Source organism: Vulpes lagopus, chromosome 8, assembly GCF_018345385.1.
Source record: "Vulpes lagopus strain Blue_001 chromosome 8, ASM1834538v1, whole genome shotgun sequence".
In the NCBI taxonomy this organism is placed as follows: domain Eukaryota; kingdom Metazoa; phylum Chordata; class Mammalia; order Carnivora; family Canidae; genus Vulpes; species Vulpes lagopus.
The window spans coordinates 84,856,687-84,880,744 of record NC_054831.1 but is presented as its reverse complement, the minus strand read 5'-3'; the positions used below and the strand labels follow the sequence as shown (position 1 = coordinate 84,880,744).

Here is a 24,058-nt window from a genome sequence, read left to right as displayed (position 1 = left end):
AAAGATTTTAAGTCATTAAGTTTGGGATGAGGACCAGAGAATCTATATTCTTTTTTTTAGTAAGATTTATTTATTTGAGAGAGAAAGCACTCTCACAGGGGGTAGGGGCAGAGGAGGAATCTGAAGCAGACTCCTTGCTAAGCGTGGAGCCCAACTCAGGGCTCAATCTCAGAACCCTGAGATCACCACCCAAGCAGAAACCCAGTTGGACCCTCACCTGACTGTATCACCCAGGCACCCCACAGAGAATCTGTATTCTTTTAACAAATTTATTTGGCCTCTCGAGAACCACTGTGCCTAGAAAGTCTTCCACCAGATTTCAGTAGAAATTCAGTAGAATTCTTTGGAAGAACAGGTACTAAAACTTCTGGATTTCTCCATACTGGCATTCTTGAGGTGTAGGCTGATTCTCGGATTTCCCCGAGAGCACTGGGACTCGTTGAAGTAATGAATGCCTGAAGACGTTTTGGCCTTATCTACATACAACTCTATTCAACGAGCACAAACTAAGCTATTTGTCAAAGTGCTTAAAACCACACTCAAAATCTGTGTGCCAAGCCTGCTAAGTCACGTGGAGGAAGACGTAACCTGCGTCCCTAGCATTTCTAGAAGCCCTGCGGGTGCGACTCATGCGCAGGCGCGCCCCTCCCCCACCCTCTTTCTGACTCTGGCTGCGCAGGCGCACCGAGTGAACCAAGATGGCGGCTCCCGTGGATCTGGAGTTGAAGAAGGTAAAAGAGGGTCCTGACCTGCCATAGGCTTCTGTTTGGGAAGCTAAGGGGACTGTGGATAAGAATATCAAATGAGGCTCGAATCCTGAGGAAGGGAAGAGGCCCCAGGGGACGGGGAGTGATTTCCCAGAGTCCTAAGGCGGGTCTAGGTCTTAGGCTGGCGGGAGGCGAGCAGCTCTCTCTGGGTAAGAGCCGGTTGGGCTAGTCTGGATGAGGCTGGCGGGCCGGTGGCTGGCGGGTCCTCTCGTTCTGAGCGCCAGAGCCTTTTCGTTGTGTGGATCCTTCAGTTGCATAGCAAGGCCTGAAGTTCCATAGCATTTCAAATTGGAGCTCCTTCGGAGAGCTTGCTCGAGCTGAGGCATTTGTAATTCTAAAACTTCATTTGCTTTGGAAGACTTCAAGTCCACCCAGTGTTCTTAGGCCACTTACTCGATCCCATACTTTAAAAGGTCGCAATATTTACGTACCGTTCAGAGTTAGTTTCATAGCAATGCTTTAACTCAGGGCTTTAACTCCCAGCCCTCCCTCTATTCCCCTTTTCTTGAAGGACTTGTCAAAAAAAAGAAGAGTCCGTAAAATTTTCCAAATAAAATTGTTATCAGAAGGATTTGGGTTTCTCTCTTCAAACAGTTGCTTATAAATGTGTTTTACTCAAAATGTTTTTTGCCATCTAAGGCTTGTCACGGAAAGGATCCTGGACCTTATCTCCTTTAATCCTGTACTTTTTCTGGAAAAGGAAACTGAATTCCAGAAAAGATTTAGTCAAAAGTTGGGACTAGAATCCACTATTCTCTACGCCACATCTTTTGATTATTAATTTAGGTTCTCCGGAAGAGCAAATTTTACGTCTTAACACTACTTCTGGTCAACCTTTGCATATGAACTAGGACAGCTGAAATAGTTGTTGCTCCTAATAAATGAAGCTGTTTGTTATTGCTCTGTGGATTGTATGTAATGTGCTTTTTGTATTTCTTCTTTTGAAACTTGTAAATTTAGTCTTTAACGTGGTGTTCCCTAATACCCTAACATCTCAGTTTAAACAATATACCAGCTTCCTTAACAAAGTGTGTAGAGAACCTGGAATTTTACATGCAAAACAAAATCCATCTTAAGAAGTCTTAACGCATTCTAAAAGTTTACCTTTCTTCTGTTAAGGTTCAAATGTAAATCAGGGTTTAGTGAAAGTAGCAATAGAATACAGCTGTGAATGGACTTACCTCCTGGTATTTGAATTAGTTTCTTAATAGAAACCCTTGGACAATGACTGCAAATGATTGGAGACCTTAATTGGATAGTTTTGACGGCTAATTAAATTAACTAAAAAGGAAACTTGTTTAAAGGTTTAATCTTCTAGTATCTTTATAAGGTTTTGGTGTTTTTTTTTTTTTTTTGTTTTTTTTTTTTTTTTTTTTTTTGGAGACTAGTAGGAAATTTCAGGCACCTCCGGTCTCCCCAGATTAGTTTTTAAAAACTTACTAGTCATCAATCAGAAAAAAGTTAAGTAGTAGCCTTTGCCGTGTATTGCAGTCACAAACCTTATTATTAAGGCATAAGTTTGACAGCATCTGAAAGTCATTCCCTAACTTAAACAAGAGTATCCAAGAACTGTGTTTATCTTTGAGATGTGTACACGAGGGGTCAAATTTGGCTTGGTATTTGTGTATGAAGATCATGATGCAATTCTACCAATGCTTTGTTTTCTTTGTTTCTAATCTTTATCTCAAAAATATTTGTATTTTGAATATTACTGTCGACAGTAGAATAGACAGTAGAATAGAAACATTCCTGAACTAGGGGTCAGAAGAAATGGATTTAAGTACCCGTCTTTCACCTGATAGTTGTTGAACTCTGTGCAGGCCACTTATATCTCTTTAATAAATTTGTTACTTCAATTTGTAAAGAGTGATGATGAAACTGCCATCCCTAACTCATAGGATTATTGAGAGGACTAAATGAGATATTAGTAATTCCTCAGTGTTCTCATATTAATATTCCCTTGTTAGTATTTCAAACAAATAATGGGAAGGTGTTTTGAAACCTAGTCATGTAACACAAATGAAGTAAGTCCTTGTGTTTACGGTTCTTGTTTTGAATCCCTGGGTTTCATCCTCTGACTCTTGCATTTATTGTTTTTATTACTCCTTGGACACCTGCTCCTTCATATGGTTATTTAATGTGCATTTGTTCTGCTTCAAATAGACTGCATCTTCTGAGGACAAGATAAGTTCATTATTTAGTATGGTGGCTTGATTGTTTACAATCATTGACTTTTACTGATGTTTGTGTTGGTAAATTTAACAGCTTTGTCTCTGGTTAGCATGCTTTATTTTAATATATTTGGATTTGATTTAAGTGTCTCCTATAAAATGTTTCACCCACTAAATCAAGGGCTTGTTTTTGTTAGGCCTTCACAGAACTTCAAGCCAAAGTTATTGACACTCAACAGAAGGTGAAGCTTGCAGACATACAGATTGAACAGCTAAACAGAACGAAAAAGCACGCACATCTTACAGATACAGAGATTATGACTTTGGTAGATGAGACTAACATGTATGAAGGTGTAGGAAGAATGTAAGTAAAATATATCCTTAAGGGGGTTGTTAACGGGAGAGTTTTTGTCCAGAATTTGTTCATTTTAAAACTTGGGTTAAGAGGCACCTGGGTGGCTCAGTGGTTGAATGTCTGCCTTGGGCTCAGGGCCTCAAATCATGATCCCAGGGTCCTGGGATTGACTCCCTCATCAGGCTCCCCAAGGGGAGCCTGCCTCTGCCTATGTCGCTGCCTCTCTTGTGTGTCTCTCATGAATAGATAAATAAAATCTTAACAAAAAAAACACCTTGGGTTAAAATATACAAACTTTGAGTAGCTTTGAGGATCATCTAGTCAGATACCTCCTTTCAAAGAATGCTAACTAAACTCCAGATAAATATGTTTAATTTTAGACTTTGAAGTACATTTCTTAAATATTTTCCTGTTCTTTCTATAATCAGATAGGTACTTAAGTGTATAACTTCAATGACAAATATATGACTTGTCAGGAAAAGATGTAATTTTGTGTGTAAGATTTAAGTAGATGTAGTTTTAACTTCCCTTATCCTATCTGATTTATTAGGAGTTGTACAAAATATGGATCTTTCAGGTCTTTGACCAGTGTTGTAAAATAAAAATAATAAAGATTTGTATATCATTTAAATACAGTCATTCTATCAAACATGAGAAATCGGGATCCCTGGGTGGCGTAGCGGTTTGGCGCCTGCCTTTGGCCCAGGGCGCGATCCTGGAGACCCGGGATCGAATCCCACGTCGGGCTCCCGGTGCATGGAGCCTGCTTCTCCCTCTGCCTATGTCTCTACCTCTCTCTCTCTCTGTGACTATCATAAATAAATAAAAATTAAAAAAAAAAAACATGAGAAATCAAATAAGTTTGTTTTCCTTCTGTTTTTTTCTGTTATATTATTAACCACCTACATTGAACTTTTTTTTCTTTTAAGAGATAAATTTGAGAAAGACTGCATCTCTCATAAGGGGAGAATAGATCTGCTTCGTGTTCTCTAAGCAGTAAATAAGGAATGGAAAAGCCTTTAACTACAGGTCACATTCCATTACAATGAGCTAAAAGGAGAAGACTGATTTTTTTCTTAAGCGGGGGAGGTGCAAGAGGAGGGTTTTTCTGGAATTTGGTCTTTGAATATTATTTAGTGAGTGGACCATTACTACAAGTTTGGGGATCTTTTAGTTGAGTGGAATTTGACCTTAGTCTTAGGATGACTTGTTTTGTGATTGATTTGAAGAAAGCATAACATGTGTAACCTTTAGTAATGGCTTTGGAATGACATTATGAGAAGTAGACTGTGCTCATGACTATCTACTCCATTTCTTTTTGAAAAGAGATATATTATGATAAACATGTGATTTGCTTTCTTAGCATAAACAATGTGTTACAAATAAATTTTATCTCTGTAGTTCATAATTTTCATTTTAGCTTATTTTTAGAGGAAGAGAATCCCACTTTTAGAGTTTGCTTACTGGGACACGAAATAATTGGGATGATAACAAAGTAGAACCCTTAAATATCTGTCTGTGTAGTATGAGGTGCATTGTTGGCATTCACTACAGGATAATTTTATCTTTAATGTGAATATCCTTGGTGTTAAAACAGTAATGCTAGCTTTTATGGCATGTTTGTTAACATGTTACACCTGGACTTCATGTCACAACATTAGCTTTTGCAACAGTTAAAGAATCTCTTTTGCCAAAAATAGCAACATTCTTTTGACTGTCTTTGGCCTTTTGAGCTATAATGAAATTTTTAGTTTTAATCAGAATAATTTAATTTATTAAACGTTGTGCAGAAGTGCTAGGGTAGTTGCTTTTTTTGCATACCGCCCTAAGTGCTACAAATAGGTTGTATTCTACACATAGAAGTCTAGAGTTAAAAGGCTATGATATTATTTAGTTAACAGTAAAACAGTAGTAGTATTTCAGGAAGATTTATCTCATGTAAAAGAAATATATAGTTTTAAGTGTTTGGATAAAGTGAAGCCTACATAATTTCAAGCTTTGGTTTTCAATTTGACTTTTGTGCTTTCTGCATCCCACTGGGAGTGCGAATATGACCCTGCATTGTAGGGGCATGTAAGGTGAATAGCGTTTGTTGTTTGGCTAGAGTATTAGTGCCCTCAGGAAGAAAAGACTTGCTGAGTATTAGTCTGGTCATGAGGATGTTCTCCTTTGATGCTAAACCTGAAATAACTATTTCTGAATTTATAGTCTTGAGTAATCTTGAGTATCATTGTGATTCACTTCTTTAATTCGAGTCTTTACCTTAATTTGTCTTTTCCTTTTTGAGTATTATTTGGGAATTCTAGTTAGAATACTAATTTTTCTCAAGGTGTTTTAAAACCATGAATTATAAAATCCTAGACACTCCATTTTTGTTTTAGTACCTGCAGTAGATTTTTCCCATTGATGAAATTCAGGCTTCATTGTATCTTGCCTAGATTATTGCAATAGCATTTTGATTGTTCTTTCTGCCTTTGTTTTGTTTGTCCAAATGCACTCTTTATACATCTGCTGAAATTGATCATGTCCATATTTTTCATAAAATTCTTTGATGCCCACAGGATAAAATCTAAGTTTACTAATCTATCATTTGTATTCATGCATAATCTGTCCTCAGTGTACCCCCTTCACCTCAGGTCCTGCAACTTTCTTTTCCCAAGCTCAGGATAAGCATGTAAATTTCATGTCATGGACTTCTTGCATTGATTTTGAGTTATCTCTTGAGAAGGAGTTTGACTCCCATGTGGGCTTTAAACATGTTTTAGTTGATTGGTAATGTCTGTCATGGGTGACGGTAGAAGAGTAGTAATTAGCACATGTACCAGAAATGGTTGCCCCTACCTTTTTCACAGGGCTTTGTCACACAGGTTTTTATGCTTTCTTGCTTTTACTCATTCTGCCCTTGGCCTGAAGCTTTCCTTGTGAAATTCTTATCCTTCAAGACACAGCTCATCTTCTCTGAAGATTTTTCTGTCCTCCCTTACGTATTTATACTTTGCTGGATGATAGCAGAGCTTTCGTTCCTATAGCTAGTGGGGGGGGGGGGGGGAGAGAGAGAGAGAGACGATTGATTTCTAAGTGGATAATTTTTCTCAACTAGGTTGTCAGTTCTCTGTGAGACCATATACATATTTTGTTGCCTCAGTTCTCGATATAATGTCTGGCACAAAATAGGTGTTAAATGTGTCTTGATTTGAATTGAGTATAATTCTTTCTCTTGCCTAAAATAACTGCATTTTCTTTTGTTTCTTTAGAAAGAAAATGAGTTTAGAAAGTTGGACAATTAAGAATTAGGCTTTCTTAATCTCTTTTAAAATATGATTAAACAGGGGTGCCTGGGTGGCTCAGCTGGTTAAGCATCTGCCTTCAGCTCAGGTCATGATCCCAGAGTCCTGGGATTGAGCCCTTCATCCAGCTCCCTGCTCAGCAGAGAGTCTGCTTCTCCCTCTCCCCTTGCTTATACTCTGCTCCCCCTGCTTGTAGTCTCTTGTCCTCTCTCTCTCTCTCTCTCTCTCTCAAATAAATGAAATCTTTAAAATAAAATATGATTCAACAAAGGTGAAATTGTATAAGTAATATTATTTTGACTAAGGTCAGAGGAGTTATTTCTGTCGTTTGGACAGGATTAATTCTTTAAATTTACCAAGAAAGTTGAACAATTCTAAATGCCAACCAGTTGCAGAGATGTTCATTCACAACTGACAATATAGAAGAACCGAAGCCTTTAGAATTATACCGAGGCCAGTATAATCCTTAGAGAATAAAGACTATTCTTTGCAGAATACTATCAGTATAATAGTGTCTCTTTTACCTTCCTCATTTTCTTTTTTTTTTTTTCCTTCCTCATTTTCATATAGGATGGAAGTCAGATTTTCCTTTATAGGGTATGTATTTATTTTAATCAAATCTTGCAAGCTCACATGTCTTTCAAGTCATAAGTATGGAGAAATTTGGTAATGTTAAATACCTCTCATATACAGCTAATTTTGGTTTTAAGCAAGAAAAATCAAGCTACAGGGTAGGAGATGATGAATTGCTATAGAATGTAAGTTCTCCATATTCATTGCTCAAAGCTATATTCCATCCAGTCTGTTGGCGTGTTGCCAGCACATTTTAGTTCTCTTACTTCATATTCTTTGGAGAGGCTGTTATGTAGCCTGATACTACTACCACCAATTTCTAGTTTGGCTACTTAAGCTGTTTGTGAGCTGACCTCACCATACTGCTTTGAGAACTATGATGAAAGTTACAACTGTGGAATGATCTGTCTGAATAGTTGCAAGTGTTTGTCTTTGCATCTTTCTAGCATGCAAGAAAGGAATAGACATAATTCTCAAATATTACATGGATGTTTCTTGTATCTTCATGAATAAGAACAGTTTATAATGGTTTATGGGGATTTTCTTCCCTTTTACTGTACACACTAGAAAATAAAAGAGTATTTTTTAAAAATAAGAATTATATTTGAAAGTACATGTAAAGGACATTTAACCATGCTGGTATTTGGAAGGACCATCATTAGAATAAATGTCAGACTTATTTTTATTAGCAGTAGGTGTGATGTCAAGTTTATTCTATAATGTCCTTTTACTTGAGCATTACATAAATTTCTTCTTTTCCAAATAGACAAATGAAGCTTTTAATTTTTTTAATATGGGATGAACTTGAGTAGATTAGCCTTTGAGAAGAATGATTAGTGCCTTTTTAAAACTTGAACCTAAAAAAAAAAAAAAAAAAACAAAACTTGATCCTAACTAAAATAACTTTGTACCATATTTAAACCAATTTAGAGGTATGCCACTATTCTGTGGGTATTTTTTACATTTAAGGAACTAAGAATGAACAATGGTATAAATCTACCAACTAGATAAGTGTCTAGCAATGCAGAAATTGCTGTTTGGGAGCGGTGTTGCTATTTCTACTTGTTGAAGTAATTTGATGGTTGATCTCTAATGGTTGAAAGATCCAGAAGTGTGGAACTTAAGATAACTGTGCCACAGGTAGAAAGTAAAACAGTAGATATATTCCTGATAGGCAACAAATTAACATCAACAACAAAAATCTTAAAATTTGAGCAACTTTTTAACTAATTAGGATTTAATGAATTCTTCATGACAGCTTGATTGAACTACCTTTTGTTTAAAATACTATGTTGGGTTTGTTGTGATTTTGTTAGTTTGGATGTTGACCTGTAATTTGAATTACTCCATTACATTGAGTAAAGCCTAGTTGAAGTAATTTGCTCTTTCTCTGTTTTGTTATGTTAAATATTAATAGAAGGACATGGTCATGGTGCCTCCAGTTTTGCAACCATTTTACAATTTCATGTAACTGTAGAGTTGGTATTCCAGTCAATTTGAGGTAATTTTTAAAGCCAGCAAAATAGTTGTACTAGATTAGGAAATAAACTGCAAATCTTGGTGCAGTAAATATTATTGATGTTATGGTAAAAATAGTTATATTCTTACTGGAATCAAGTTTGGTTATTTAGTGATTACTATAGGAGAAAAAAATGTGCACATTATTTTTGTTGTGAGAGCACACTACGGATATAAATTTATTGGTTCCTTGTATGCTTTCTTTACTCCTTGTATGCTTTTTTTAAAGGTAATCTGTATTTTAGAAAAAAATGAAGCAAAGATAGCTAAGGAGTTGTTCTTACCTTTGAAAATTGTTTTTTAGATTTCATTTTAAAGGAAGAGGGGTTCTTGATGTTGAGCTGCTTTTACTAACAGACTGTGACCCACCCTTTTTGTGTTTTTATACAGAGCCATTTAAAATCCTGGCTTTCATTGCTCAGAGTTCTAAGGGGGGAAAAACCCAACTTTTCCTGTTGTGCAGGGAAAAATGACTTCAGTCTTGTTGATCCTGAGTATGTATATGACCCCAGATGGGCATACTCTCATCTTTCACAGATGGGATACTCTAGGGAGAGGAGATTTTTGAGTAATATTCTTAATTTCCTTAAGTTGTCAGTGATTTAAGAACTCAAATGTTCATTATAACTCTGCTGTAAGGCTGTGTGGGATGACATCACTGTTTTTGCGCCTGGGGAAGTTAACAAACATTTGCGTAGGAATTACATAGCTATGTTTCTTCTTCAGAAGAGTACTTTTATTAATTCTTTCCCTTCCTCCCCTCCCATGTCCTCCAGAATCCAGACTCACTGAAACACAGGAAGTTAGATTCAAAAATTGTTGTGCTAATTAGAAGTTAATTGTAAAAAAGGAAAAGAAGTCCATTATTCTTAGCTTGGGATGTAGAAACATGCAAAAATAAAATTTTTATTTAATGTGTCCTTGTAGGGTTACATATTTTAGGCTCGAACTTGATTTAAAAATGTAAATGTAATTGATTCATTTGGTTACTTGGAGGACTTGGCTTTTGTATTTCCTGACATCAAAAGGCCTGACTTTTTTTTTTTTTAACTGGCAAAGGATTAAACAAAACCTGCTTTTGTTGCACGAAAGTAGCAATTTACTCAGCAACACAAGAGGATACTACAGTGTATTCCAATTGGTGATAAGGATTGATTTAGTAAACTGAGAGAAGGATGAAAAGTATCATTACCTTGTTCCTTATGTAAATAAAAGTTAAGGTAACAGTAACCTTGAACTACGTTACTTTGTCATTTGGGAATTATTTGCTGCAACTGACTTCAGCTGAGTTTCTGAAATGAAAAACATTCAGTGTTAAGCTGTACTGAGAATTTTCTGATTTTAGCTGCCACTTATCTCATAATGGCAAATTTAGGAACAATTTGCTATCTAATCTGTTTGAGAGAGGACTGAAATGGTCATGTCAAGGAACATAATCTGCTTAACGAAACATCCAAAAGGAGCTAAGAAAAAATATTGACCTAAAGGGGAAAAGTCAGTCCATGTATGTGAACACACACTTGGTAGTGACTTCTTAGTATTCTTTCCTGTTTATTGTATCCAGAATTGCTATGCGCTACAAATACCCTTTGACCAGAAGGAATGATTAGGATTGCAGTTTGTTGCATGCACCATTAGTGCCTGTGGTTTTGTGAAGAATGTATGCTCAATTTATTTTTAGCATTTGAGTTCGAATAGACATATGTGAGGGAATGTTCTCTTATTGTCCTGGCTAGGAACTCTTGTTACCATCTCTTGTTTTGAGGAAGGTCAGCTACCTTGAAATGGACCAGATTACTTGGAAGATACTGTTTCCTTGGCTTTGAAGAGGACTTGAAATGTTCTCACATGAAAATTTGCACAGCAGCAAGAACCCAGTATTAAAAATGTATCTTTAAATAGATAAGAGCATGACTGCCCTAAACCGAGTCTTTTACATTGTTTGGCTCAGGGTAAAAAGATTTGAATCACAATATGCATCCTGTATGTGTGTCTCACTGACTCTTACGCATTTGTGCCAAAATATTTATATTTCTCTGACTTTCTGCTTTTGTACCAGAAATCTTCTGTTTATGTCCTTCAGTACTCATTGGATAGTAATTTTTTCTATTCAGTGGTTACATTTCATTTGGTGTTACATTTTAACCTAGTAAAATAAAGATCATATCTTGGAAAAAGTTGAGGCAAATCTTGATGGTTATATGTGGATATGTTTGGGGTTTAATGAGGCTAGAGTAAAAGTGGTAAACATCAGAGGTGAATATTTACCAGAATACTTAGAATACCAAATAGTGACCAAAAATAAATAAACATCATGTTTAAAATAGATTAACATACTACTTCCATTTTAGGAGTAATAGTTTGATTTAAAAATACACAGTAATTTCTAATGAGTACAAATTGAACCTAGCAGTACATGAGTTACTCTTCTAGAAAAAGGGATGTATTATATGGGCCTGGATTCCTGAAGGGACCATGGTTCTCTGATAATTCCAGTGAATTCTCAATCTTCATCTAATTTGACCTATCAGTAGTGTTTATTTCAGCTGGTCTTGCTTCCCTTGTTGAAGCGTTTTCTTCCTTTGGCTTCTAGGATACCAAAAAAACCCCCTCTTGATTTTCCTTTTATTTCACTGGCCATTCCTTCTCATTCTCCTTTACTGTTCCTTTTTCTTTCCCATTTCCAAATTTTAGATTGACCTTGGGCTCAGCCTTTGGAATATTTTCCCTTCTCTTGTCTATACTCAGTCTCTTAGTGATTTCATCCAGGCTTATCTCTTTAAGTGCCTTTTTATATACTGGCAACTCCCAGATTTTTATCTTTAGCTTAGACCCCTTTCCTGAACTCTAAACATGTATATCCACCTGCGACTACTTTATATCTTCATTTGATGGTCTGATAGGCATCTCAAAATTAACTTGACCAAAATAAAATTCTCACTGCCAGTTCCTCCCTGTAGTCTTCTTCATATCAGTAAATGGTTTTTTGTCCTTCTACATCTTGTAGAAATCCTTGACTCCTCTCTTTCAATATTACATTCAGTCCATTAGTGAAGACTAACATTAAGTTTGGTCCAGAATTTGAACATTTCTACTTAGCACCACCCTGACCTTAGCTAGCATTGGATTATTATAACTGCTTCCTATCTGAACTCTCTACTTCCATCCTTATCACTTTATAGCTTTTCTCAACTGAGCGCCCAGAGTGATCCTTTTAAGGCATAAGTCAGATCACTCTAGCTAAAACCTTCAGATGGTTATCACTGAAAAAGACAAGGACTTTGCAGGTGCTGATCTCTCTCTCTCTGGAGCTCTGTTCTTCCAGATGTCTCCGTACATCTTTATCTTCTTGAGGCCTTTGTACATCTTTATCTTCTTGAGGTCTTTATTAAAAAGGCATTGAAGCCTTTCATAACCATCCTATTTAAAATTGTACTCATACTTTGACCCCTCCTCCCCCGACTTACTTGCCTTTTGTATTCTCTTTTTTTGGCTTTATTTTTCTCCATAGCACTTTATAACCATCTGGCATACTCTAGTACTAATTATCCATTTTTCCTAAGTAAACTTTATTGAAAGTTAAAGTAAATTTTACCTTCTTAAGTAGACTTTATTGAAAGTTATACTATAACTTATATATAGTAAAATACACTCATTTTTAAGAATACAGTTGGATGAATTTTGACAACTGCAACCACCACTCCAGTCATCATATAGAACATTTTCATCAAAAATTCCTTTTTCTCCCAGGTCATTTCTTCCCTCCCCCAGGTTCTGCCCTAGGCAATTAATAATCTGACTTGTATCACTGTAGATTAATTTTGCCTGCTTTCGAACTTCGTAAGGAATATATATATAAAATTATAGAACGTGCTCCTTTATGTTGTTTCTTTCATTAAGGACAATGCTTTTGAGTTTTATCAGTGTTGATATCAGGCCTTCAGTACTGGGCTTCAGTTCCACTTCTTTACTTTTGCCTCTGCCCTCTTTGTGCTTGCCAGCTTTATCTTCAGGTTGGCTATAGGAGTCCCAGATATTTCATTCAGATGTGACAACATCTAGAGTTAGAATTACCATGTTTTCTATGTCACATTTGTAGGAGCAAAGAAATCTTTCCCAGAAGTCTTTAAAAGTCTCCCACCTCTCACGTTTCATGACAAGAACTGAACTGAACATGCTTGGGCTTAAATCATGGGGGATGGGACTGCCATGATTGGGTAAGGCCAGTCAAGATTCACCTTAGGATTCACTTCATTGAATCACTTGGGGGAAATGGAAGGTCCTGAAACAAATTTAGGCTCTATCAACAAAGAAGAGGAATGGATTTTGGGTAACAACCAATAATGTCTACTAAAATTGTCAGCGAGTCTTTACAGTGACCAACAGTTGAAGGCTAGCTACATGAAAAATATTGGTAATATATGTAGGATGAATTAGGGAGAGTTTAATCAGGGATTACAGAAGAAGCTATTGAAGTAATTTAGGAGTGTAATATAAGTATAAGGTAAGGTGGCAGAAGTGGAATGGAGAGGAGAAGGGTCAGTATGGAAGAAAATGATGAGTCTTAGTGATAAATTGGGAATATATAGGATACAAGGGAGATACTTGCAGGATTGGGACTTAGGTGAGTGGGCAAATAGTGGTATCATTGATAGCTGCGGTTGAAATGGGGAAACTGTTTGTAGGGAGTGTTGGTATGGGATAAAAGGAGTTTAATTTGGGATATGTTGACATACAGGTAGAAATGACAAATGATGCAGACATAGTGCAGGTGATGGGGGTAATGCTGTTTTGCGAGCCATTAGCCAAGTTGAAGCCTTGAAAATAAATAAGTTCTTGGAGGAACTTTGGGTAGAGATAGCTTAGTGGGTAGTCTTGCGTAATGCTTGTAATATTGGCCCTGGAAGAGAAAAGGAGGGGACTGAAGTGTTTAGGAATATGGGAGTTAATGAGGGGAACACAGTAAAGTTCTAAGATGTAGCAGCATCCCTCACAGTTAGGTATGAGCATACTGTGTTCTGCAGATTTCTATTGTCTAAGGTATGGTTGGTCTAAGTGCTGGATTTCTGGATTATAAACTGAAACTATGATATTTTGTTGCTCAAGTAGTTCCACTTTGGTCATTGGTTCTTTCAGGTTGTTTCCAACTTGTCTCTCACTTTTTTTCGTTTGTTTCTTTTAGAGATAGAGCACTGGAGCACAGGTGCATGCACTTGGTTGGAGGGGAGGGAGCAGAGGTAAAGGGAGAGAGAGAGAATCTTAAGCAGGCTTCATGCCTGACATAGTCTTAATAACCCATGAGATATGACCTGATCTGAAATCAAGGGTCAGACACTTAAGCTTAACCAACTGAGCCACCCAGACGCCCCTGTTTGTTTTTTAAATTAATTCTCTTTTAGAGCAGTTTCAGATTTACACAAAGTACAAAGAGCTCTCATATACCCCCCTCCAACTTATTCTTTTAACATCTTCCATTTGTGTGGTACATTTGTTACAAATGATATAGGAATACTGATACATTAATATTTAAGATCCATACTTTACATTAGCATTCACTGTTTTATACAATTTGGTAGGTTTTGACAAATGTGTAATGCCTTCTATTGACCATTACAGTATCATACAGAATAGTTTCAGTCCCCCAAATTTCCTGTCTTCCACCTATTCATCCTCTCTCCCCAAACTCCTGGTGACCACTGGTCTTTTTACTTTCTCTGTAATTCTGCCTTTTTCAGAGTGTACATAGTTGGAATCATATAGTATGTAATCTTTTCAGAGTGACTTTTTTTTTCCTGCTTAGTGATATGCATTTAAATTTCTTCCATGTCTTCTCATGGCTTGATAGCTCAATTCTGTTTTCTTCTATAGTGTCTAATTTGTTATGAAGCCTCTCCAGTGATTTTGTTGCTTTAGATACAATGTTTTTGATCACCAGAAGTAGCATTTGCCCCTTTTTGATATCTTTCTCTGCTTATTAAGCTCATATCTTTCATTCTTAATCATGTTTATTATAATATTTTTAACGTTTTTAAAAGCATTTATTTATTTATTTGACAAAGCAAGCAGGGGGAGTGGCAGAGGGAGAAAGGGGCTCCCCGCTGAGCAGGGAGTCTGTGGGGCCTAATCCCGGGACCCTGGGATCATGACCTCAGCCAAAGGCAGATGCTTAACTGACTGAGCCACCTCAGTGCCCTGTTTTTAAATTTTTTATCTGCTAATTGCTTTATTTCTCTCCTGAGTCTATTTTTATTAACTAAGTTTTCTCCTGATTATTAGTCCCGTTTTCTATTTATTTGTATGTTTGATGATATCTATCTAGATACAGTGATTTAAATATAAGTCTATTACGTTTAAATCTGTATGTAAAAAATAGGGTATTTTGTAAATGTCCAAGTTGGTACTTATTTGTTGAGACGTAATTTACGTATAATGTCATATTAATTTCAGGTCTACAGCATAATGATTCACTGTTTGTATATATTTTGAATTACCATAGTATGTATAGTTAAGATACATCAGCATATGTGGTAACAAATTTTTTTCTTGTGATGAGAACTTTAAAGATTTTCTCTTTTAACAACTTTCAAATATACAATAGAATATAATTAGTTAGCATGCTGTAGTTTACATCCCTGTTGACTTATTTATTTATTTAATTTATTTTTAAAGATTTTATTTATTTTTTTTATGAGAGACATAGAGAGGTAGAGACATAGGCAGAGGGAGAAGCAGGCTCTTCGCAGGGAGCCTGATGCGGGACTCGATCCTAGGACCCCAGGATCACGACCTGAGCCAAAGGTAGATGCTCAACCGCTGAGCCACTCAGGTGTCCCTATTTTTTTTTTTCTTGAGAAACCTAGAGACTCTGTTTCATAATGTTTGCAGCAATTTATATTTCCACCTAGAGTGCCCAAGTCTTCCCTTTTCTTCTTGTCCTTGTCAACACTTGTTATTTCTTGTGATTTTTTTTTAAATTTCTTGTGATTTGATAATAGCCATTCTCATAGATTTATGATGGCATTTCATCGTGGTTTGATTTACATTTACCTAACAATTAGTGATGTTGAATACCTTTTCATTTACATGTTGGCCATCTCTCTGTCTTCTTTAGAAAAATGTATATTTAAATCCTCTGCCCATCATTAAATATTTTTTAAATTTATTTTTTTAAATATTTATGTATTTATTCATGAGAGACACGGAGAGAGAGGCAGAGACATAGGCAGAGGATGAAGCAGGCTTCCCACAGGGAGCCTGATGGGGGACTTGATCCCAGATCCTTGGGGATCACTCCCTGATGAAGACAGATGCCTAACAGCTGAGCCACCCAGGTGTCCCAGATTTTTTATTTATTTATTTTTGCTATTATGTGAGTTCTTTTTTAAGTATTTTAGATATTAGCACCTCGTCATGTATATGTTTTGCAAATATTTTCTCCCAATTCATAAGTTGCCTTTTCATTTTGTTTTCTTTGCTGCATAGAAACTTTTTTTTTTTTTTTTAATTTTTGCTTTTGTTTCCTAAGTTTTCTTTTGGGAGTTTTATGGTTCAGGTCTTAGGTTCAAGTCTTTTTTTTTTTTTAACTTTTTTTTTTCTTTAAGATTTTATTTATTTATTCATGAGAGACACACAGAGAGAGAGGCACAGACACAGGCAGAGGGAGAGGCAGGCTCCATGCAGGGAGCCTGACATGGGACTCAATCCTGGGCGGAAGGCGGCGCTAAACCGCTGAGCCACCGGGCTGCCCGGGTTCAAGTCTTTAATCCATTTTGAATTGATTTTTGTACACACTGTAAGATAAAGATAGTGTTACAGTTCTTTTCATATGTCTATCCAGTTTTCCTAACACCATTTATTGAGAAGATTTCACTTCCTCATTCTATATTCTTGGTTCCCTTGTAAATTAATTGATCATATATGTGTAGGTTTATTTCTGAGCTTTTTATTTTGTTTTATTGATCTGCTTTTAGGCTAGTACTGTATTTGTTTACTATAGCTTTGTAATATAGTTTAAAATCAGGGAGCATGACACCTCCAGTTTTCTTTCACAAGATTTCTCTTGCTGTTTGGGGTCTTTCATAGCTCCGTACAACTTTTAGGATTGTTTGTTCTAGTTCTGTGAAAAATGCCATTAGAATTTTGATAGGGATTATATTAAATCTGTAGATTACTTTGGGTAGTATGGACATTTTAACAATATTAGTTTTTCCAGTCCATGAGTATGGCATATATTTCTATTTTCAGTTTTTTTGATCAGTGTTTTATAGTTTTTAGAGAACTGGTTGTTCATCTTAGTTAAGTTTATTCCTAGATATTTTATTATTTTTGATGGAATTATTAATGGGATTGTTTTTTTAACTTCTTTGTACTACTTCATTATTAGTATATAGAAATGCAGCAGATTTCTGTACGTTGATTTTGTGATCTACAGCCTTATCGAAGTCATTTATCAGTTCTAATAGCTTTTTGGTGGAGTCTTTAGGGTTTTCGGTATATAGTTTCATGTTATCTGCACATAGTGAAAGTTTTACTTCTTCCTTACCAATTTGGATGCCTTTTATTTCTTTTCTGATTGCTGTGGCTAGAACTTCCTGTACTCTGTTAAATAAAAGTGGTTAGAGGGGACATACTTGTTTTATTCCTGATCTTAGGGGAAAAGCTTTCCATTTTTCATCATTGAGTATGTTAACTGTGTGTTTTTCACATATAGCCTTTATGTTGAGATATGTTCCCTCTAAACCTATTTTGTTTGAACATTTGTATCATGAATGTGTTTTATACTTTGTCAAATGTTTTTCTGCATCTGTTGAATGATCATATGGGTTCCTATCCTTTAATTGTTAATGTGATGTATCACAGTGAGTGATTTGCAAATATTAAACCACCCTTGCATCCTAGGAATAAATCCCACTTGATTGTGGTGAATGATTTTTTTAATGAATTGTTGGATTTGATTTGCTAATACTTTGTTGAAGATTTTTGTAGCGATGTTCATGATATTGGCCTATAGTTTTTTTTTTTTTTTTTCCTGGTATCTTTATCTAGTTTTGGTATCAAAGTAATGCTGGTCTCAGAATGAATTTGGATGTTTTCCTTCCTTTTCTATTCTTAGAATAGAGAAGAATAGGTTTTTGTTTGTTTTAAAATTTTATTTATTCATAAGAGACAGAGAGAGAGGGAGAGAGAGGCAGAGAGCAAAGCAGGCTTCCTGTGGGCATCCTGATGACTTGATCCCAGGACCCCGGGATCATGACCTAAGCCAAGGGCAGATGCTCAACCACTGAGCCACCCAGATGCCCCAAGAAGAATAGGTATTAGTTCTCCTTTAAATGTTTGGAAGAATTCACCTATAGAGTTGTCTGGTCATGGACTTTTGTTTGTTGGGACTTTTTGATTTTTTGATTCAATTTCATTGCAGGTAATTGGTCTGTTCAAATTTTCCGTTTCAAAAAAAACAAAACAAATTTTCTGTTTCTTCCTGATTCAATTTTGGGAGGTTATATATGTTTCTAGGAATTTATCCATTTTTTTCCAGGTCGCCCAATTTATTGGCATATAATTTTTCATTCTCATAATCCTTGTATTTCTGTAGAGTCAGTTATTTTTCCTCTTTCATTTCTGATTTTACTTGAGTCTTATCTCTCTTTTTTGTTTATTTACTTTTTTTAATGAGTGTATCTAAATGTTTTTCGATTTTGTTGATCTTTTCAAAGAACTAGCTCCTGGGGCATCTGGCTGGCTCAGTTGGTAGAGCATGCGACTCTTGATCTTGGAGTTATGAGTTCGAGCCCCAGGTTGAGTGTAGAGATTACTTTAAAAAAATTTTTTTTAAATTGGAGTGCTTGGGTGGCTTAGTTGGTCAAGCATCTGCCTTTGGCTGAGGTCATGATCTCAGGGGGCCTAGGAATGAGCCTGACCCACATCAGGCTCTGTGCTCAGTGGGAAGCCTGCTTTTCCCTCTCCCTCTGCTGCACCCTCCCCCTGGCCACTTCGGCGCTCTCTCCTAAATAAAATCTTAAAAAAAAAAAAAAATACAAACAACAACCCCAAAGAACCAGCTCCTGGTTTCATTGATCTGTTGTATTGTTTTTTTTTTTTTTGTTTCTATTTTATTTATTTTTACTGTTTGTTTATGTCTATATTATTTTCTTCCTTCTACTGGTTTTGAGTTGTTTGTTCTTTTTCTGGCTCCTTTAGGTGGCAGGATAGGTTGTTTATTTGAGATTTTTTGTTTCTTGAAGTAGGCCTGTATTGGTATAAATTTCCCTCTTTGGACAGCTTTGCTGCATCCCAGGGATTTTGGACCACTGTGTTTTCATTTTCATTTGTCTGTCTATATTTCTTAATTTCTTCTTTGATTTCTTGGTTGACCCATTCTTTGTTTAGTATTGTTATTTAACTTCTATGTATTTGTGTTCTTTCCAGATTTTTTCTTGTGGTTTTAGTTTCATAGTGTTGTAATCAGAAAAGATGCATGGCATGACTTCGGTCTTTCTGAATTTGCTGAAACTTGTTTTGTGACCTAATATGTGATCTTTTCCTGAGACTGTTCCATGTGCACTTGAGAAGAATGTGTATTCTCCTGTTTTAGCATGGAATGTTCTGAATGTATGTTAGAGCTATCTGGTCCAATGTATAATTCAAAGCTACTGTTTTCTTCTTGTGGATTTCTGTTTGGACAATCTGTCCATTAATGTAAGGAGGTGTTAAAAGTTTCCTACTATTAATGTTTTTTAAGTAACTATTGATTACTTCCTTTGTTTGTTAGTAGCTGCTTTATGTATTTGGGTGCTCCCATGTTGAGTGAATAAATATTTACAGTTACATCTTCTTGTTGGATTGTTCCCTTTATGATTATATAGTGTCCTTTTGTCTCTTGTTCTAGTCTTTGTTTTATAGTCTATTTTGTCCGATACAAATATTGCTATCCCAGCTTTCTTTTCACTTCAATCTTCATGCATCTCTTGTAGGCAGTAATATAGATGTGTCTTGCCTTTTTATCCATTCTATTACTGTATGTCTTTTGATTGAAGTGTTTAGTCCATTTAAACTTAAAATAATTATTGATAGGTATATACTTGTTGCCATTTAGTTACTTGTTTTGTGGGTTTTGTGGTTTTACTTGTTTTGATTTGTTTTTGTTTCTTGGTATTCTCTGTTCCTTTTTTCCTTTGGTCTCTTCTCTCAAAGTTTACTGGCATATACTTGGATTCCTTCCTCTTTATTTTTGTGTGTCTACTAAGAGTTTTTAATATGTTGTTACTATTCGGTTTATATTTAACGCCTTATGCATATAACAGTCTATATTAAGTTGATGGTCGCTTAAGTTTGAACCCATTCTTCACTCACCACCCTCCCCCCATGTTTTACGTCCTTTCATTTTTTGAATCACTTGGCTGATTTTTATATATAAACCTAATTTTACTGCTTTTGTGGTTCCTGTTTTTCTTCTACTTAATGTCTTTCCTTTCCATTGAAAGTTCTTTTTTTTTTTTTTTTTTTTATGATAGTCACACAGAGAGAGAGAGAGAGAGAGAGAGAGAGAGGCAGAGACATAAGCAGAGGGAGAAGCAGGCTCCATGCACCGGGAGCCCGATGTGGGATTCCATCCCGGGTCTCCAGGATCGTGCCCTGGGCCAAAGGCAGGCGCCAAACCGCTGGGCCACCCAGGGATCCCTCCATTGAAAGTTCTGTTTAACATTTCTTGTAGGACTGGTGTGGTGGTGATTAATTCCTTTAACTTTTGTTGTATGGGTAACTCTTTATCGCTCCTATTCTGGGAAATTCTTTTTGTCTCCTGGATAGAGAAAAACCTGGTTGCAGGTTTTTTTTCCTTCGGCATTTTGAATATATTGTTCCACTCCCTTCTGGCTTGCCAAGTTTCTGCTGAAAAATCAGCTGATAGCCTTAGTGGTTTTTCCTTGTTGTAACTGTTTTCTTTTGATGATTTCAAATTTTTTTTCATTATAACTACTTTGCCATTTTAATTACCTTGTGTCTTGGTGTGAACCTCCTTGGGTTGATTTTGTTGGGAGCTCTCTGTGCCTTCTGAATCTGTCTTTCTGTTTCCTTCCCCAGACTTGGGAAGTTTTCAACTATTTCTTCAAATAAAATTTCTATCCCTTTTAAACTTTCTCTTCTTCTGGGATCTCTATAATGTGAATGTTGTTTCACATTGATGATGTCACTGAGTTCCCAAAGTCTTTATTTATTATCATTATTCTATTATTATTATTATTATTATTATTATTATTATTATTTCTTTTCTGTTCAGTTTGACTGCTTTCCATTACTCTGTCCTCTAGGTTGCTGATTCCTTCTTCTCCTTCCTGTAGTCAACTATTTATTCCATCTGGTGTGTTTTTAATTTCAACTTTTGAGCTCTTCATCTCTGGTTCATTTTACATTTTCTTTCTCTTTGTTGAGGGCCCCACTGGGATTCTCAACTCTTTGCTCAAGTCCATTGGGTATCTTTCTAACCATTACTTTATTAATTTTTTAAAAAAAGATTTTATTTATTTATTCATGAAAGAGAGAGAGGGGGGGGCAGAGATACAGGCAGAGGGAGAAGCAGGCTCCATGCAGGGAGCCTGACGTGGGACTTGATCCTGGGACTCCAGGATAACGCCCTGGGCCGAAGGCAGGCACTAAACTGCTGAGCCACCCAGGGATCCCCCTAACCATTACTTTAAATTCCATATCAGGCATAGTACTTATCTCCATTTCATTTAGCTCTCTTGTCATGATTTGATTCTTGTGTTTAATTTGTGGCATACTCTCTTGTCTCCTCATTTTGTCTAACACTCTGTGTCTGTTTCTCTGTGTTAGGAAAGTCAGCTGTTTCTCCTGCTTTTGAAAGTAGTGGCCTGATGAAGAATAGATCCTGTAATGCCCTGCAGTGCAGTGCTCCCTCTTCACTACTTCAGGGGCTCTCCTTTGTGTGTTGTGTGTGCCCTACTCTTGTGGCTGACCTGCATTTGCCTTCAGTCTATTAATCTTTAATGGCTCTCTTTGCCTGTTGTGGGCAGGGTTAGGCCCCCGTATTGTTAATGGGGCAGTCTGGGTCCACCTTGTGCTTGAGTTGAGTCAGACCAGCTTTTTGCCAGATGCAGTAACACTGAACTTTAGGGTGCTCTCCCTCAAGGGTGTTGTCTGCTTAGAAACTTATGTTCCTGATGCCTGCCCCCATTTGGGGCTGCAGTTGGAGTGATGTGTGAAGTTATCTTTCCTTCTCTCTGGGACAGGAGTCACTTTGGAGTGATGTTGGGCACTCTTGAGACTGCTTGCAAACTACCAGGCTTGTGACACCACTTTGGACAGGCTTTTAACAAGGGTGTATTGGAATGAGCACATTAGTAGCAGAACATGACAATGGGGCTCATACTGCTAGCATGGCCTACGCTGATCTGCTGCAAGAGGGGACCTGCCGCTGCCTGGGAACACTCTTGCTGAGGCCTGCCAGGTTGAAGGGGGCAGAACTGCAGAAGTGCTTGTGGGCAGGGATGTTATTAGCAAGCAAGATGGAGAGTATAGGTACTGTGCTGGTTCCCCCAGGTGTGTCTAGGTTGTAGGGCCAGGGAGAGAAATGATACCTGCTAGCTCTTTTGTTCTTGGGGAAGTCTCCCAAAGATCCCAATCCCTCCCATACACATTCTGAGATTAGTCAATAAATCTTCGCATATACCCCAGGCATTTCTCAAACTGCTGCTGCTGTGCTATATCTCAGCAAGAATGTTTCTTGTGCTTTCTCTTTTTTTTCAAGGTTTATTTATTTACTTGAGAGAGAACATGCACCTGCATGTGTGGGGGGAGGGACAGAGGGAGAGAATCTTGAAGCAGACTCCCCACTGAATGCAGAACCTGATGCGGGGCTTGATCCCATGACCCATGAGCTCATGACCCAAGCCCAGATCAGGAGTTGGTTGTTCAACCAACTGAGACACCCAGGTGCCCCTGTTGTGCTGTCTCTTTAAGTGCAGGGGCTCCACCCTCTGCATTCTCCTAAAGTGGAGTCTGCTGATTATTAAAATTCCAAGTGTTAAGCCCTACTAATTGTTAGGCCCCTCTGGTTTTCAAAGTCAGATATTGTGGGGGATTCATGTTTCCTGCGCAGGTACCTGGTGCCTGGGTTGGGGATCTGGTCATCTCCCCTCTCTGCATCTGCCAAATTCCTCCCTCCTGTGGACAGTCCTTTGGGTCTGTTTTGCTTTCCACCTTTCTTCCCTCTTTGATGTGGCCCCGTCTCTACATTTAGCTGTGGAGAGTCTGTTTTGCCAGTCTTCAGGTTGTGTTCTGGGTTATTTACATTTATACCTGGTTGTTACCTAGTTGTATCGGGATGAAGTGAGCTTAGGACTCTCCTATCCCACTATCTTCCCTAGAAGTCTCCCCAGCCCCCCCCCCCCCCCCTTAATGTATGTTGAATTTGGTTTGCTAAGATTTTCTTGGGGATTTTTGCATGTATGTTCATCAGGGATATTGACCTATAATTTTATTTCCTTTTGGTGTCTTTATCTGGTTTTGGTATCAGAGTAATGCTGACCCCTAAAATGAATTTGAGAGTGTTCCCTCCTCTTTTATTTTTTTGAAAGAGTTGAGTTGAGAAGGGTTAATATTAATTCTTCTTTGAATGTTTGGTAGAATTCATCAGTGAAGTTGTCTGGTCCTGGACTTTGACATGTTAAGATGTTTTTGGTTACTATTTCAGTCTCCTTCCTAGTAATTGGTCTGTTCAGATTTTCTGTTTATTTATAATGTACTCTTGGTAGGTTGTATGTTTCTAAGAATTTATCCATTTCCTCTAGGTTATCCAGTTTGTTGCTATGTAATTGTTCAGCCTTTTATGATCTTCTGTATTTCTATGGTATCATTTATAATATCTCTTCTTTCATTTCTGATGTTGAGTCATCTCTTTTTTTTTATCTTGGTGAGTCTAGCTAAAGCTTTATTTATTTTGTTTATCCTCTCAACCAGCTCATAATTTCCTTTATCTTTTCTGTTGTCTTTTCTTGTTTCTTCCTGTAAATTTTGGTATGTTGTTTTCCAGTTTCATTTATCTCAAGGTATTTTTTATTTCTCTTTTGATTTCTTCTTTGGTGCATTGGCTGCTTAGTGGCATGTTGTTTAGTCTCCACGTGTTCGTAAATTTTCCAGTTTTTTTCATATAATTAATTTCTCATTTCATGAAAAGATGCATATATGATTTCAGTCCTCAAATTTAATAAAACTTGTTTGTAGCCCAACATATGACGTAACTTGGGAAATGTTCCATATGCACTTGAGAAGAATGTATATTCTGTTGCTTTTAGATGGAATGTTCTGTATATATCTGCTAAGTCTATTTGGTGTTACATGTTGTAAAGGCCGATGTTTCCTTAGTGATTTTCT

General features: G+C 36.9%; 1 protein-coding gene across 2 annotated transcripts in view; it reads left to right on the top strand.

Annotated features, from left to right (window-relative positions):
- Positions 1-655: 655 nt before the first annotated feature.
- Positions 656-24,058, top strand: part of PFDN1 (prefoldin subunit 1) — a 68,586-nt gene continuing 45,183 nt past the window's right edge. For both annotated transcript variants that reach the window (XM_041766249.1, XM_041766250.1), the window contains exons 1-2: positions 656-731; positions 3,136-3,302. In XM_041766249.1, coding sequence (XP_041622183.1) covers positions 699-731; positions 3,136-3,302 — 200 coding nt within the window. In that variant the 5' untranslated portion in view covers positions 656-698. The remainder of the gene's footprint in view (positions 732-3,135; positions 3,303-24,058) is intronic.